The sequence below is a fragment of the Ursus arctos genome, unplaced genomic scaffold, assembly GCF_023065955.2.
Source record: "Ursus arctos isolate Adak ecotype North America unplaced genomic scaffold, UrsArc2.0 scaffold_24, whole genome shotgun sequence".
NCBI lineage: Eukaryota > Metazoa > Chordata > Mammalia > Carnivora > Ursidae > Ursus > Ursus arctos.
This window is the reverse complement of record NW_026622919.1, coordinates 42,950,471-42,968,598: the sequence shown is the minus strand read 5'-3', so window position 1 is coordinate 42,968,598 and position 18,128 is coordinate 42,950,471. Positions and strand designations below refer to the sequence as shown.

General features: G+C 44.6%; 1 protein-coding gene across 3 annotated transcripts in view; it reads right to left on the bottom strand.

Annotated features, from left to right (window-relative positions):
- The window catches only part of VPS53 (VPS53 subunit of GARP complex), a 135,694-nt gene that overhangs the window by 39,568 nt on the left and 77,998 nt on the right, over positions 1-18,128 (bottom strand). For all 3 annotated transcript variants that reach the window (XM_026517807.4, XM_026517811.4, XM_044390816.3), the window contains 2 exons: positions 9,456-9,698; positions 5,352-5,499 (listed from right to left, as the gene is read on the bottom strand). In XM_026517807.4, coding sequence (XP_026373592.1) covers positions 5,352-5,499; positions 9,456-9,698 — 391 coding nt within the window. The remainder of the gene's footprint in view (positions 1-5,351; positions 5,500-9,455; positions 9,699-18,128) is intronic.

The following is an 18,128-nucleotide window of genomic DNA, read 5'->3' as shown; positions in this document are numbered from 1 at the left end:
CAAGTACTCACTGAGTGCTACTACAGGCCACCCACTCCGTTAAGGTGCTGGGGATACTGCGGTAAACAAAGGAAACACAGTCTGCCTTCATCAGCCTACAGCCCAGGACAGAAACACTGGCCATGCTCCCAGCTGCCTCAAAGAAAAAGACAACTGACCAGGAACTGTAAACATAATGAGTGTTTTGTCTTAAACTAAAAAGTACTCTCAGGGGTGTGTAAATTAGTGTAACCTTTCAGAAGGTAATTTATTTAAAAAGCAGAAATTTAAATATACACACTTTTTAAAATAGCAATTTCACATCTAGAAATACACTTCAATGAGAATGAGAATGATATACAAAGATATGCAAGTATTCTTCGCAGCATTCATTAATTCAACCACAATTTTCAGAAAGCATGTTTGGTGATGGGTAGTAAGGAGGCCACGTATTGCAGGGTGCACTGGGTGTTATACGCAAGTAATGAATCATGGAACTTTACATCAAAAACTAGGGATGTACTGTATGGTGACTAACATAATATAATAAAAAAATATTATTAAAAAAAAAGAAAGAAAGCATGTTTTGTGCCAGGCTACTCAGTGAACAAAGCAGAGACGTTCTGGTCTTATTTATGTTAGTGACTAAACTGGAAACAACCCACGGGTTTGTAAGGGACCGACGAAGCAAATTACAGTGAAGGCTTAATGCTTCAACTCCTCAGTGGCCTTTTCCTGTTACACTGAAAATAAAATCTGAACTTTCTAACTATAATTTGGGTCCTGTCTGGCTCTCTGGCTCACGTCTTCTTTCCTCCTTGCCTGCTTGGCTTCACTTACGGCTATAACCTAAGGTTCTGGAACATACCAAATTCATACATACCTCCTCAGGGCCTTCATGCTTCGCACTTCCTACTTTCTTTCCCCGAAACACGCCTTGCTCACCCCTCCTAACCAGCTTGCTTGCTTTGCCATCCCCACTCCCAACCCTTCCACACTCCTCACCTGGCAGTCTCCTTTGCCTACCCTCGGTCTCCGCTTCAATACCACCTCTCCTCAGAGACGCCCTCCTCGGCCAGCTACTTCAGTAGCCAGCTCCCTAACCAGCACTCACCACAAAACGGAAATTACCTCTTGGCTTACTTATTACTATCTCAGCTCCTCCTTTAGTTCTAAGTTCCCTGATAGTAAGAAACTATCTACTTTGTTCACTACTGTCAGTTAACACCAAATACGGCGCCTGGTCCTTACCATAGTAAGTGCTTCCTGAGGATCTCCTGGATGAATGAAGGCAACAACAGGTGTAAAAGTGTTACAGTTAATGAGCAGATGTTGATACTGGCATTGTTTTTTAAGTTTTTTTTTTTTTTAAGATTTTATTTATTCATTTGACAGAGAGACAGACAGCCAGCGAGAGAGGGAACACAAGCAGGAGCAGTGGGAGAGAAAGAAGCAGGCTCCCAGCGGAAGAGCCTGACGTGGGGCTCGATCCCAGAACTCCAGGATCACGCCCTGAGCCGAAGGCAGACGCTTAACGACTGAGCCACCCAGGCGCCCCTGTTTTTTAAGTTTTTATTTTTCAATTCTTCACGCTTAGATTCTTGTCTCTAGTTTCTCCCTCCATTTCTTTTTGCTCTCTTCCTGCGATTTTTCCTAAGGAAACTGGATTGTTTGCTCTGCAGATTCTCCCATAGTTTGGATTTTGTTGATTGTATCCATGAGGTATTAATTAACATGTTCCTCTGTTCCCTGTATTTTCCGTAAATTGTAGTCTGATGTAGAAACTTGATCAGATTCAGGTTCTTCTCCCTCTCTCTCTTTTTTAGAAAACGATTTCATGATGGTATTGTGTTTTTTTTTAAGATTTTATTTATTTATTTGTCAGAGAGCGCGCACAAGCTGGGGGAGCAGCGGGCAGAGGGAGAAGCAGGTTCCCCGCTGAGCGAGGAGCCCGACGAGGTACTCCATCCCAGGACCGTGGGATCCTGACCTGAGCTGAAGGCAGAGAGGCTCAACTGATTGAGCCACCCAGGCGTCCTGGTGTTGTGTACTTCTATTGGGAGATACATGGTGCTTGTTGTCTCTTTTTTGTAATGTCAACAGCCATTGATGGTCACTGCCCAGATCCATTATTTCATTAGGAGGTGTAAAAGAAGGATATTCTAATTCTTTTGTTCTTCATCTATTAGCTAAAATTCTGCTATAAAGACATATTTCCTGGGGCCCCTGGGTGGCTCAGTCGGTTAAGTGTCTGCCTTCGGCTCAGGTCATGATCTCCGGGTCCAGGGATTGAGCCCCACGCTGGGCTCCCTGCTCAGTGGGGAGTCTGCTTGTCCCTCTCCCTCTGCCCTGTTTATGCTCTCTCTCAAATAAATAAAATCTTTAAAAAAAAAAAGAGATTTCCCATTGTTAATGATTTCGTTATCCTGAGGTATAAGTTCAACAGGAAAGGGTAAGAACTTTCCCTTTATTTACCAGTATTCAATTCATACCAGTGGTTCCTTATTATCTTTGAAGATGATAAGTGCACTAAAAAAAGAGAACTCATAATCACATGGATTTAAACATATTTGATGTTTTCAAGGCATTGTAGTGAACTTCTCACTGATGTTTACACATCCCACCTCTGACCAGCAGAGCTTATTCAGGTTGGCCCCTTTATTAGTTTCTTCGGCTGCCCTAACAAATTACTACAAACATGGCGGCTCAAAACAAAGAATGTATTCTCGCACAGTTCCAGAGGCCAGAAGTCCAAAATCAAGGAGCTGGCAGGGTTGGTTCCTTCTGGAAGTTTTGAGGGAGAAGCTATTCCATGCCTCTCTTCTACCTTCTGGTTGCTGGCAATCTTTGGTGTTCCTTGGCTTACAGACACATCACTCCAATCTCTGCCTCTATCTTCCCTGTGTCTGTTAGATCTCTCTTTCCTCTCTAAGGATGCCAGGCATTGGATTTAGGGTTCACCCTAAATGCAAGATAATCTTTTTTTTTTTTTTTAAAGATTTTATTTATTTATTCGACAGAGATAGAGACAGCCAGCGAGAGAGGGAACACAAGCAGGGGGAGTGGGAGAGGAAGAAGCAGGCTCATAGCGGAGGAGCCTGATGTGGGCCTCAATCCCATAACGCCGGGATCACGCCCTGAGCCGAAGACAGGCGCTTAACCGCTGTGCCACCCAGGCGCCCCAAGATAATCTCTTCTTAAGATCCTAACTTAATTATAGCTTCAAAGACCCTATTTCTGAATAGGGTCACATTTACAGGTATTGGGAGTTAGGACTTGGACACATCCTTTTGTACAATAAGCCCATTATGGCTCCTGAATCCTTCTGAAATGACTGTCACTGTCTTTGATATTTTTCTTGCTTTTTGCATGACGTGATGCTCCAGGCTCATCTTGCCCATTTCCCGTCCCAGACCTGGAATTACTCATTCTCCAGGAATCTCTGGTTTCTTTTAGGGGAAAATGGTATTTAGAGATCACAATATAGGTGCTAAGAATGTACTGACTTTTATAATCAGTAAAAATAATCTTCACTAGGGACACCTGGGTGGCTCAGTCGGTTAAGCATGTGCCTTTGGCTCAGGTCATGATCCCACGGTCCTGGGATCGAGTCCTGCATCGGCCTCCTTCTTCAGCAGGGAGCCTGCTTCTCCCTCTGCCTACCGCTCTCCCTGCTTGTGCTCTCGCTCTCTTGCTCTCTCTGTGTCTCTCTGACAAATAAATAAAATCTTAAAAAAATCTTCACTAAGTAACAGAAAAATTGGCTATATCTATCATGAGTCATCAAAATGGTCTTTGATCTACTAGTAGTTCTAGAACTTTTAAGAATCTGTTCTAGAAAAATAATGCAAAACATATTAGATGTTCTTTGTAGGATTACTTTAGAAGCAAAAACCAGAAATAGCATAAACAATTATGAGGGATACTGTGAAGTAATTTATGGTATTATCCCTTAATGAAATATTATATAATTATTAACAATGTTGGCAATAAAGATATTATAACAACAGGAGAAATGCTAGTGCTGTGAAGTTAATAAAAACAACAAAGGGATATGAGGCTGAATTAAGTTAAGATTATAGCATACAAAACTTGTTCATGAAAAAGGACAGAAAGAAAATACTCCAAATTGCTAATATGATTATGTGATGGTGATGGGATTAAGAATCATTATCTTTATGTTTTTCCCCCCTTTGGTTCCATGGTTATTTAACTTTTATTTTTAATTTAAAAATTATTTATTTATTTACTTGATTTACTTTTAATTTTATTTTTAAAATACTCTATTATATATATGTGTGTGTGTGTGTGTGTGTGTGTGTGTCGTCCTTTTCTGCACACATGCAAAAAAACAGTTAAATAGACAGTGTTTCTTCATCACCGAACTCTGGACCTCTCCGCCTTGGAGGTCCTCACCGATATTTCTGTCCTGCCCTGGGAGCTCTTGGGGCTAAAGGGATTGCTGTCTCTGGCTCCAAGGCCAAACCTTTACAGATCATTCCCTGTGTGACTCAGTGTGACCACGTCCCCACACAGAGCATGCTATTGCCTCTGGCTGGCTTAAACTCAACTGTGAAGTTTTGGGGGGAACACTTCTTATTTTGGCCTCTTGTATTCTGCTCTGGCTCACAGGCACTCCAAGCTGTACTGTCTGAACCATAATTTATGACTACCTTCCAACGATCCAGACATGTGTAAATAATAAACCCAAAAAGGGGGGAAGAGCACAACCTTCTCCAATTATTTTCCTTCTCTTGGCCTTAGGTGAATTCCAGACCAAATGTGAAAAGGAACTTCTAATCCCACGTTGAAGGCTAAATGGAAAATTCTTCTGGGTCTTCCTTCTGCTAATGGGGAGCTCCAGGAGAGGCATCACCCTTTCCTGCTTCACAGTTCCTGAACGTCAGCATCCAAACAATGGTTGTTTGTTTAGGCAGACTGAGAATGCTATGTACACTTCAGGGGACGTGTAAAAGCCCAAAGGATTTTGCTTAGACTAGTAACGCTTCTGAGAATGGAATCACTGGCTGTGACTCATCGCCACCAAAGGCTGGGTCCTAGCATCGTTCAGCTTGTCACTGCCTTTCTTACATGGGAGACAGTGCTACTGACCTACTTTCAAGAGGGCATGCCCTCTGAGTAGCTGAAACAACTCTGGGGAGGAGATCACTCATCCTTTCTTTTCCAGTCTCCTTTTAACAAGGCTCTTCTGTAAGATGGCTGCCTGCACCGTCTTCTGGCTGGACAGCAAGTTTTCCTCTACGACCAACTGGTCTGCCCACAGGTGTACGTGGCTTGTGACGGCCCACAGTCCTACCTACTGAGTCAAGAGGCCCAGATGGCTCAGGAAAAGGAGGCGGTGGACAGCTCACCTGCTGGGTGGTGGCCAGACAGTACTCTGCTGTGCTCAGGATGCTGCAGACGAGGCAGAGCTCCTCTAGGGTGAACTTGGCTACCTCCGAGCCTTCCTTTTCCTTGAGGAGGCTGCTGATGGTCAGCCCTCCACTGCTGCTCGTGGTTCTGAGGAAAAGGAACAGGAACTGGTTAGGCTGGGGCTTCTCCTTTGCTTCCTGAACTGGTAACTGCACATCTTAAGACAAAGAAAAGGGGGAAGGAAAGGCTGGACGTGGCCCAAACAAACCCACATACAATGAGCCTTTTCCTACTGACCTTACCTTGACTATCATCTGTTTAAGTTCTCTGCCCATCAGGAGTAGGAAGAAACAACTCCAACAGTGAGCGAGTCATCAGTCACAGTAACTATGACGACTCGGGTACTCACAGAGAAGGCTGCTGAGTGGCCTCTCTGCTTAGCTTTAGAATCTCCTGCTCTGGAGGGCTCGCTCAGGATCACCTGTAGCACGAAAGCCTGTTCCCTGTTTCAGTCAAGAAAATTCTGCACGGGAATTTGTACACTGTGCTTGTGGAGGGGTACCAAGGTGAATTTTTTTTTTTTTTTTTTTTAAAGATTTTATTTATTTATTCGACAGAGAGACAGCCAGCGAGAGAGGGAACACAGCAGGGGGAGTGGGAGAGGAAGAAGCAGGCTCCTAGCGGAGGAGCCTGATGTGGGACTCGATCCCGGAACGCCGGGATCACGCCCTGAGCCGAAGGCAGACGCTTTAACGACTGCGCTACCCAGGCGCCCCTACCAAGGTGAATGTTAAGACATGGTTCCTGCTCAAAGCCCCGAACGCCTCACCCCTTCCTACTGATCTAATCGTGTGTTCACAAAATGTAAAACTAGTTATAAAACCTGCTATTTCAACTGTGTGAGTCCAAATTTTTTTTAGTTGTGTTATATTAGTCCCCAGACAGTACTTCTTTAGTTTTTGATGTAGTGTTCCATCACCCATTGTTTGCATATAACACCCAGTGCTCATTACAACACATGCCCTCCTTAACACCCATCACCGGGCTACCCCATACTGCCACTCTCGAGTCTAACTTTTTTAAAAGAAGACAGAATTCTTTATGACATTTACCTGAAAAATAAAAATATTAAAAAAATAATCCTAAAGCTGCCCAGTCTTACTGGTAATCAAAGATTTGAAACGATCTTCATTTCCAGCACTTAACAAGGGCGTGCGGATGCCGACACTCCTGCACTATGTGTCAGGACCACGGGGTCGTACAGCCCTCCTGGGGGAGTAGCTCAGCTTAAAAACATGTTCACGTTACTTGACCCAGTAGTTCTACTCCTGTTCAAGGATGCTTTTCTGTTATTTAAAATACTAAAACCGTGAACCTGGGGCGCCTGGGTGGCACAGCGGTTACGCATCTGCCTTCGGCTCAGGGCGTGATCCCGGCGTTCTGGGATTGAGCCCCACATCAGGCTCTTCCGCTATGAGCCTGCTTCTTCCTCTCCCACTCCCCCTGCTTGTGTTCCCTCTCCCGCTGGCTGTCTCTATCTCTGTGGAATAAATAAATAAAATCTTTAAAAAAAAAAAAAAAGTGAACCTAACCTAAATGATCGATTAAGAGAACGATCAAGAAGAACTTGAGAAGTTCAGTGAGGTTCTCCTGCATGTTGGATTATCGTGACATCACGAAAAGTGTTTTGAGGACTATGTACTCTCACGAGTGCCGAATGTTCTCTGTTGGCCTCCCAGATCCATTCGTCATTCTTCTCTTCCCTTCTCTCTGGCTCAGGAGACTGACCTCTACAGACTTATCACTCTCGCTCCCTGGCCCTCTGGCCTCCAGTAGGTTCAATCAACGGGAGATGTGACAAGAAGTTGGAGAGGTAGAGGAGAGAGATGTCTGAGTCCTAACCGCCACCTCTGCTTCCGTGTGGTGTTGGCGGTGACTGTGGTGCTCCATTTTCTGTGGCAATCCTTCGTCCACAGTCCCAGCTCTCAAGTGAGTTTTATTTTATTTTTAAAGATTTTATTTATTTATTTGAGAGAGAGCACAAGTGTGGGGGGGGAAGGGACAGAAGAAGAGGGAGAAGCAGGCTCCCCACTGAGCAGAGAGCCCATTGGGGGACGCAATCCCAGGACCCTGGGATCATGACCCAAGCCCAAGGCAGCTGCTTAACCAACTGAGCCACCCAGGTGCCCCTCAGTGAGCTTTAAAGTAGTAACAATTACCCCCTAGTATCTGGATGCTTCAGAATCCTCTGTTGGTTTCTTTCACGTGAATAGTTATTTCTATTTCTGTGAATAGTTGCTTTGGTAACAATACCCTAGCTGAGTACACCATTTGTTTCCTGCTGTGATACCTGGGGAAAATGCTGGCAGGATGTTAAGTGAAACCAGCAGGGTACAAAACTACAGGCAGTATATTCCCAATACTGTTAAACAAACAAAAGCACAAAATCATACACATTATATATATAAATAAAGAACAGAAAAACATATACTAAAAAGTTAAATTTGTTTTCTCTGGGTGGTGAGATTATAGCTGACTTTTATTTTTGTCTTTCTGATTTTCTGTGCTTTCTAAACTATAATAAACATTATTTTGATGATCAGAATAAAAGTTATTAAAAAATTTTAAAATGTTTTTATTATAGTCAAAGAAATTCTCATTGATGAAATATATTTGTTACTTCAAATCTCTGGTTAGAGCATAAAAATTTTATTTTCTCTCCTCCAAATAATGTAAAACTCCCATATATGACACATTTTAGTGAAAACAACCGCAACTACTTCCAGAATTATTGAATTTAGCCATGGGGATGATTTATAAACAATAAATTCCAAAGCATTATTTTATTTTAATTTTTAAAAAAGATTTTATTTATTTATTTGACACAGAGAGAGAGACAGCCAGCGAGAGAGGGAACACAAGCAGGGGGAGTGGGAGAGGAAAAAGCAGGCTCCCCTCGGAGCAGGGAACCCGATGCGGGGCTCGATCCCAGGGACCTGGGATCATGCCCTGAGACGAAGGCAGACGCTTAACAACGGAGCCACCCAGGCGCCCCCAAAGCATTATTTATTTATTTATTTATTTATTTTTTTTTTTAAGATTTTATTTATTTATGTGACAGAGAGACAGCCAGCGAAAGAGGGAACACAGCAGGGGAGTGGGAGAGGAAGAAGCAGGCTTCCAGAGGAGCCCAATGTGGGACTCGATCCCAGAACGCCGGGATCACGCCCTGAGTCGAAGGCAGACGCTTTAACGACTGCGCTACCCAGGCGCCCCTCAAAGCATTACTTTAGATCATATTCTATCATAATCGAAATTGCTGTAGAACCAAAAATCTTTGGCTCCACACCCAACGTAGAGCTCAGTGTAGGGCTTGAACTCACAACCCTGAGATCAAATCCTGAGGTGAGATCAAGAGTCAGACGCTTAACTGACTGAACCACCCAGGTGCCCCAGAACCAAAAATCTTTAAACTCTAGTCGAACAGCCATTTATTTTAATTAATAAGCACTATAGCAATATTCTAATGTCCCAGAATACAGTGAAGTCACTATAATTAGGGGCTGTGCTATGTAACCCCCTATCCCCAATCCTACCCCATCTTTAAATATTAGACTCTATTCAACAAGACACACACACTAAGACACAAACAGAGACTCTGGAAAGTAATCAGATTGAGGGAAAAACATTCACACCTCCCATGTGCTCATCATCCCAGGGCATACTCACTGAATGAAACTGCCCGTGCTGTTTAGAAGTTATTGCTACCGCCACCTTAACTTTTTTTTTTGGCCAAAAACCTATTTTTGAATCTATATAAATTAAATACATACATAATGGAACTGACTCCCTGGAGTCCACTGTGGTTAAGATCTGACCTGTGCTGGCAGCCAGTGTGGGCATTTCCTCGAACGGTCTTGATCAGCTGTGGCATCCCATTAGAAAGGAAATAGTCTCAGACCCTTGGGAACTCAGTACGAGTGTTTCCCTCCTTGAGACTCTTAGCAGTTCGGTAAACAATTTCAGAGATTTCCTTAGATTCCCATATTTAGGTATATTCAGAATCTTTTGTCACCACTCAGATCAGGAAGAATAGCACTCACTTGGGTAGGTTGCCAGAGAGGATTTTCCAGGCATATTCTCGAAGGTACTTCTGGAAAATGGTGGTCAGGGCGATCATTGGCTCCCCAGTACTGAGCTGGGAGCATTGCACCATGCACTTCTTGTAGTAGACAAAGAGGTCAGCACAACTGGGGAGCACAGCACCTCCTTCGTCAGTGTTGGGTTTAGGTGGCCCCTGGGCTTTGAAATCGGCCACAAACCGATCGATCAGTTCTCCAAGGTTTCTAGGAGGAAGAAAACCTACAATGTTATTTCAAGAAAGGTAAAGCAAATGTGCTTGCCTGCCATAAGTAAATCATTCCTTTTTTTTTTTTTTTTTAAAGATTTTATTTATTTACTTGACAGAGATAGAGACAGCTAGCGAGAGAGGGAACACAAGCAGGGGGAGTGGGAGAGGAAGAAGCAGGCTCATAGCAGAGGAGCCTGATGTGGGGCTCGATCCCATAACGCCGGGATCACGCCCTGAGCCGAAGGCAGACGCCTAACCGCTGTGCCACCCAGGCGCCCCCATAAGTAAATCATTCCTAATGCTTTTCACATTTGAAACTGGACCACTTTTATCCATATCTTCATTAACTGCCACCAGCACTCCAACAATAACAGCAGCAAGAATATTTGGTGTTTATTTGTGTGCTGCTCTCTGCTTTTCAAGGCGTTTCATGATCCCATCGAACCCAAAGCCTCTGTGAGGGAGATAAGGTATTACTGGACTCTCTAAGAGATGAAAAAATTAAGGTCTAGAAAGTTTGTTACACAATTCAGTGGCACAGCTGAGTCTAGAGGCTGTCATTTAAGTGCCTGCACTGATCCTAATACCATATTAGTACCATCTCTTCTCTCCACAAATGAAAACCCTAAATAACAATAGTGATCATTTTCTTAACACTTACAACGTACCAGGCACGCACTATGTCAGCACTTTAGAAGTGTCCTTTCACTGACCTTCACTCAATCTTTACAGTAACCTTACGAAGTATGTAGTATTCCTGCCCTCATTTTCAAAAGCAAGGTGCAGAAAAGTTAAGGACCTTGTCCACGGTCAGAGCAATGGAGTAGGGGAGCCAGGATTCAAAACCAAACAGCCTGGCTCAAACCTCATGCTTTTAACCACTCTACCTTCCTATCTCCGAAAACACAAAAAGGTTATGATGTCAGCAAATATTTTGATATCATTAACTTAAATGTGCCCCTTCCTATCTCCGAAAACACAAAAAGGTTATGATGTCACCAAATATTTTGATATCATTAACTTAAATGTGCCCACGGGACAGATGCCTAAGCAGAGATGAACAGTAAAGAAGTATTCTAATGCTTTCTTTCTCCTTTAATGCATTTTTTTCCTTAATGCTTCCAGAATCAAAGGTATAAAAAATTTTGGGAGAAGGGAGGGTGTGGCAGCCCCGGGCTTGCAGCAGGTCACGATGGTGATGATGGTGGTAGCAGTCCCCCCATTACCCTCTCAAACCTCACTGAGTGTGCCTCAGTCATACTGAGTCATCACAGCTTGGGTCCAGCAGGGCTCTACTCATTGTTTCCTGCACAGTTGAGCTGTATGGGAGGGAAGAATGGGAAGAGTCCCCACCCCTTGACATTTTCCATCTTTTTAGGTTACTGTCTAAGGCTACAGGAATCCAGCTGTGCTTTCAGAATGTATTTATATAACAGGAAAAACAAGACAAGAACCACACACAGCACCAATTAGCAGGAATAGGAGAAAATTGACATTTTACTCAAGAGCTTTTCTTACTGAAAGTTGATTATATCCAGATGTAGCCACTCTGCCCTCAAAGAACTTCAGTCCTAGACTAGGTCCCTGTGGTGATGGTCAGCGAGCAGGGAAGGAACTTGTTGGTTAACCTTGGAAAGCTGCAGGGTCACCACCCCCGTTCCTCGCCACCTCTGCCTGCCCCACCTGGCCACTTAATCTCTCGTTGCTCCTGCACAGGGACCCTCCACTCCAGCCAGACTCACCTTAACTGCCCCTGCCCCATCTCTGTCTCTGACTCTGGGCCTTCGCCTGTGATGCCTGGATGCCTTCCCCGGCCAAGGTGCTCCTCTGCCACCCCCCCACTCACGCGTGGGCTCGGCCCAGACAGTTCTTACGCCAACCCTCTGTCTCAATTTCAACTTCTGTCATCTGCAACACACTCACAGTTTATGATTATTATTTTTTAACACTTCACTATCCAGTGTAAGGATGTCAAATGTTCAAGAAACAGGACGGCCTTCTCCCATCCTGGGCTCGCAGCAGGCGATGCTATCAATAATGGCTCTCTTTTTCACTGATCTTTGGTGTAATTTCAGAATCCTTCTTGAGACAGCATTCTAGCCAGTCACTGATAAGCTGAAGTTGGTACAGAAGGTGAAAGGTGCTTGCTCCACAGCAAAATCTTCTTCTCTGATTCCTGTATGTTATCACAAGCTCCTTGAGAGTAGGGATAAGGTTTGTTACTTCTGCTCTTCCCAGGCCCACCCTTCACACATATGTGTGAAGCTAACCTTCCAGTTATGTCTGTGCCCAAGACATACACAGCTCATCAGCCCTCATGCTTTGTTCCCGAAGGATGGGAACGGAAGGGTGGGTAGGTGGAGATGGGGCAAGGGCTGGTGCAGTGGAGAACATGTAACAGGAAAGCAAAACGTTCCATCTGAGTCTTCTTAGGAGAGATTCTAATCGCCAAACCTCTAGTGCCAACAAAAACAGGGGCCAGAGCTCTGAAGTGTTTTTACTTTGACCACTCATCCAATTCCCCTAGAAGCTGAAGTCAGGATACTTACTTCCCTGCCTCGTATTTCATAGCCAGCTCGATCAATAAGATTATAAATTAATCATGCTCATAGAACATAAAGAAAATTTCCACTTAAAAAAAACCTCTGAAGATCTTCCATACTTTGCAGGCTGTCTCCCAGGTTGCTTCTGACACTGTTCTCTGCGCGCATGAGCTACAAACCCCTCAGACTAAGCTTCCCTCCCTTACCACGCTGTTTGCATCTGCACGCTTCTATGCCATATGAAACACCGGAAAACGAGTGATTGACATGTCACAGCACAGATGGTCCAATCCAATCAATTTGTACGTGCAAGGCTCTGTGTGCCATACATATAAGATATAAATGAGTTCAATTAAAAAACAACAACAAAAGTTGTCCTTCCTTCCAGGCACCAAACACTAGCCTGAGTTCTGGCGAGACCTTTTTGTAAGACTACTAGAGAAAGGAGTGTGTGTCCTATTGACCTGCTGACTGGAGTCATAAGGAGGTGTTTTTTACACCAGAAAGCAATTACAATCAAGTAAGAGTTTATAAAGGGTCAAGTGCTGATCAAGTGCTGCTGGGTATGGGCGTTAAGACACAGCATTGACCCATCAGAAGCTTTGGTCTATCTGGGGAGATAGGACCCTCATGCTCATGATATTTAGATTTCAAGACAGCAACAAAATGCTAATTTGGCAGTACAGACAATATGAACAATTTGTTTCAGACGAAGGAAACGAGAGAAAATTTCGCAGCAGACTCAGGTGAGGGAATACAGGCCTGGAGTCAGAAGCGAGCCCAGAATACGGTGTGTGGAAGGGGGGCTGTACGGAGGAGGGGACGTGGCTACGGGAGAAGTCAGCAGTTGGGCAAGTCTGACTTTCAGTCTGACTTACCCAGTCTTCTGTCTTCCCACAGCAAACCGCTGGTAGCTTCCTACCGTCACGCCGTACACAACCTCCCACCTGGCCACAAGCCTGTACACTAGGCACCGTACCGGCGCCATTAGAAACACGATCTCCTCACAACAGCCCTGAAGAGAAGGCATTCTTACCGCCATCTTGTAAAGGATGAAACTGAGCAAAATAATATCGCTTGCCCTAGGTCACAGAATTTGTCGGAGCTGGAATCTGAAAATGTGGACGTCTGACTCCAATGCCCAGCTCTGTCCACCGTGCCACGCTTTGCTTTTACAACACTGAGGCGCTATACAGAGAGATGGCATCGCGCTTGCGGCCGTGTTCACTTTCTCTCCACTTAAAGGAACGTGTCACGGGTGTGGATGGTAGAGGAACGACCAAGGAATTTCTTCTGGTGGATTTGCAGTCGGCATCCCTAGCAACAATATTCTAACCAGAATGGCACAGGGAAAGGAAGATGGCAGTCAGACAAAGCTGGCAAGGAACTGAGCATGGGCAACACAGGTCAGGATCCCTAGGATCTTACCGGGCTTGTTAATTCAAGGGTACTCAAGCTACTTTGCACCGCTCCGCCCCTGCCGTTGGGTTGGGGCCAGTGGGGTTGGGGAGCCAAGGTGTGGCTTGAGCACAACTGGGAGATGGACTACACACAGGTAAATGGAGCAAATAAGGAAATCCATGGAAGATGTGGGGAGCCAAGTTTCTCACTGCTGCAGAATGTGGTTAGAGACGAGCAAGGCGGGAAGCGAAAATAAACCCCGCGGTGTTGGATCGGAATTAGTTATCAGCATAAACTCAAAGGTTTTAATATATACGTTGGTATAAAAATAGGTACAGATGTCTGTGTTTATACATCTATGTATATACACACATACAGTCCTTAGCTCTCTCAGCCGCGAGGAACCAGACGCATGACACACAAGCAGTAATGAACATACCTGATGCCCAGAACTTAGTTTCTAAATATCATTCCCCGCCAAAGAAACCAGAGAGCCTGGAAAAATGGGTGACTTGGGCTGGCGTAGGAAAGTACCAGATGAGCCTGGTATGTTTTGTTGGGCCAGAAAACAACGGCCCCAGAAATGATAGGCGCATGCAAAAAGCATGAAAAACCAGCCTGAGGCGTTCCAGTGGCCAAATCGGGGACGATTTGAGCAATAAAATAATGATGGATCCTGAAAGAGGAAAAGGACATCAGTGGAAAAACCAGTGGGAAATCCAAATAAGGTCTGGGTTTAGTAACTAGAACTGTACCAATGTTAACTTGCTGGTGTGGTAACTGTGCTGCGGTTATGTAGGACACTGACATCAGGAGAACTTGGGAGAAGGGAATATGGGAAATCTGCGCTATTTCTGAAACTTTCATGTAGGTTTAAATTTATTCCAACATAAACTTACAAAAAGGTAGTAACGGCTATAATCCACTGAATAAAACAGGAATCCACGAGTACGTGCTGACATAAGTGGGGATGAGAAAGCTCTTTCTTAAACTATAATGCAAACTAATAAACACAGAAGAAATGATGGTATTAGAAAAATCATCATTCGGCAACTATCTCAGTAATTAATGATTCGGGCAAGTATCAGCAGGAGGTGAGAGATGAGAAAAAGAGTATTTATATGGTTTCAACATCTCTCCTGACAGTTATTAATTATTATTAATTACTTATTAATAAAGAGAGAAGCCTGGCAGACTTATCTAAAGCAAGTAATACAAAGGAACACGACGAGCTGCAGGGCAAGCCGACAGTATGCGCCTCCTGATGTGAATTACTGAGAAGAACCCGGCACCGCTTCTGCATAAATCATAAATCATGAGGAAACATTAGTCAAACCCAGACGGACGGACATTCCACAAATGAACTGGCCTGTACTCTTCAAAAATTTCAAGGTCATGAAAGATAAAGAAAGAATGAGTTGTTTTTCTGTCTTGAAGAGACCAAAGAGACGTGACAAGTAAATGGACCCTGTGGTCCTGGCATGGATCCTGGATCTAGAAAAGACATGATGGGGACCACCGGCGAAATGGAATGGAGTCTACGAGTTCAATGGTACTCGTGGATCAAGTTAACTTCCTGGTGTTGATAGGTGTACTGTGGTTAGGTAGACTGTGTGCTTATTTATAGGAAACACGCACTGAAGTCTTGAGGAGTAACGGGGCACTCTTGCCTGCAATTTGAAGAAAGTGTCTATGTAGAGAAATCTCTTCTCCAAGAGTCAGTCAGAGCAAATTACTATATTCCCAAGAGTAAAAGTTGTATGAACTTCCTTCTTGAACATAAACAAAAATTGAGAAAGCCACTTAGAGCACGCAAGGACGGCTCAGCCCAATCTGCTAAGGAGATGGCTCTGGGGATAGCCCTACTTCCTTCCTCCTCCCTATGGACCGGCTCTGCAGTCCTCCCACTGCTCTTTGGCTTTTGGCTGGCGCAGGTGCTGCCAGAACTTTCCCTGGGCAGGTGGGAGGCTGGGGAGACGAGAGGGCAGACCCCTATGCCAGGCCCAACAGAAAGCTGGCAATACTGATCAGGCCCCCTAAGCGCTGACGAGTCTGGGACGAGAGCACAGGGCGGGCAGGGCAGGCACAGCTCCTGACCACTCATGCCAAGTGCCAACACGTCCTCTCATCTCATCCTCACCACTAATCCTGTGAGGGGAACATTACTAACTGCACTGGAGAGAGGACAAAACCAACTCCGAGAGGTTAAGTACCATGCTTGAGGTCCCAGGCTAGCGAGTGCAGAGCTCTGACTCAAATCCAGGTCTGTCTGGCATCCAGGCCCACGCTCTTTCCACTACACTATGTTGGGTCTCTGTCATCTGGGAGCTTGTGAATGGTCTAAGATTTTCCTCCCTTGTAGATTTTTGAGTCAGAGCTACAAGAATGTAATATGTACAAAATCAGTCCCCACCTGAGCTTCTTCCCTTAGGATTCTTGGACAAAAGGGAGGACGGGCTTTGTACAACCCCTTGAAATTGCACTCAAGATAGTGGGTGGGTTTATGTGAATTTTTTTTTGGCAAGAGAATCTACGGTTTCATCGGGATTTCAAAGGGATCCGTGACTCAAAAAAAGGTTAATAGCCACCACTTTAGGCATTATTTTGTCTGATTCTCTGCTTTAAAAGATGAGGACATGGATGTCTTGAACTCTGTTTTCTACTTCAAGCCTTTCTGCTTCTTCTGGAGCGACAACAGCACAACCTACGCAATTCTCCTACGAGCAGCTTCTGCTACTTCCCCAGTGCTGTGGAAACATCCTAGTGAGGCCAAACGGCAAGATGAGTGGCCAGCACTTCATTTTTCATAGAGAAATGGAGAGTCCCTAAGGAAGGGAGGTCTGGCTCTCTGCCCGAAGTATCATGAACAATGAGTACACTTTATATGAATCAAGGCCATGTGAAAAGAGTAGATACCGGAATTATGATAATTCAGAAGAACGACTCTCTAGACCAGGTAGGTTTGGGGAAAGTATGTGGTTATCTCAGATATGCACTTTAAGCTCTGGATCCAACAGCTTTTAAACCTTTCTAAAAATAAGAATTTGGGTTGATGAGGGAAGAAGAGGTTTTGTCCAAAAATCTCATAGGTAAATAACGGATCTTTTACCTGCCCCTCCAGGTGTCTTATTAACTTCCTAAGAACTTTTTTTCCTTGATTTTATTTATTTATTTGAAAGAGAGAGAGAGAGAGAACTGGTGATGGGGAGGGGGAGAGAGTGAGAAACAGACTCCCCGCTGAGCAGGAAGCCTGACTCGGGGCTAGATCCCAGGACCCAGACATCATGACCCAAGCTGAAGGTAGACACTTAACCGACTGAGCTGAAGGCAGATGCTTATTAACCCAGAGAAAGAACTTTTTTAAAAAAATTTTATTTCTTTATTTATTTGACAGAGAGAGAGAGAGAGAGACAGCCAGCGAGAGAGGGAACACGAGCAGGGGGAGTGGGAGAGGAAGAAGCAGGCTCCCAGCAGAGAAGCCTGATGTGGGGCTCGATCCCAGGACTCCGGGATCACGCCCTGAGCCGAAGGCAGACGCTTAACCGCTGTGCCACCCAGGCGCCCCAGAGAAAGAACTTTTTAACACAGAAGACAGGGTGTTCCAAAGGTGCAAATGGCAATAAGTAATTACTGCCTTGTTGTGTGCCTTCCGACATAAGCCCAACGTCTGGATAGACAGGAGGAGGCAAACTGGCTTCATAAAGGCAAAACGTGAGCAACTCTTTTTTGGGGAGGACGGCAGGCAAGAGGTTGTTTTTGTTAACAGAGAAGCTCTCCTACAAAGTTCATTTTCTACGACTTTTCTTGGGATGCCTGGGTGGCTCAGTCGGTTAAGTGTCTGCCCTTGGCTCAGGTGATGATCTCAGGGTCCTGGGATCGAATTCCACATTGGGCTCCTTGCTGTTTCTCTGTCTGCCTGCCACTCCCCCTGTTTGTGCTTGCTCTCTGACAAATAAATAAATAAAATCTTTAAAAAATATGAAACATCTTATAATTGGGAACAAAAAGAGTAGACACTATCTACAAAATCAAATAGGTGAATAAAAATAACGCTCCATGTAGTGATTCCACTTGAAATAGTCTCTTAATCTTGTGGGTTACATCTGAAACATATTCAGAAACAAGAATTTGCTAACCCACAACAGAAGCATTAAAAAAAAATTTAGGGGCGCCTGGGTGGCTCAGTTGTTAAGCGTCTGCCTTTGGCTCAGGGCGTGATCCCAGCGTTCTGGGATCGAGCCCCACATCAAGCTCCACTGCTGGGAGCCTGCTTCTTCCTCTCCCACTCCCCCTGCTTGTGTTCCCTCTCTCACTGGCTGTCTCTCTCTGTCAAATAAATAAATAAAATCTTTAAAAAAAAAAATTTTAAAAAAGGACTAAATTTCAGCGCCTAAGTGCTTTCCCAGAGAACTCCCTTTGAGAACTTTCTCACAGCCGCTATTGCATTCCCTGCGTGAGCCACTGTCTGGTCCTCCCAAGTG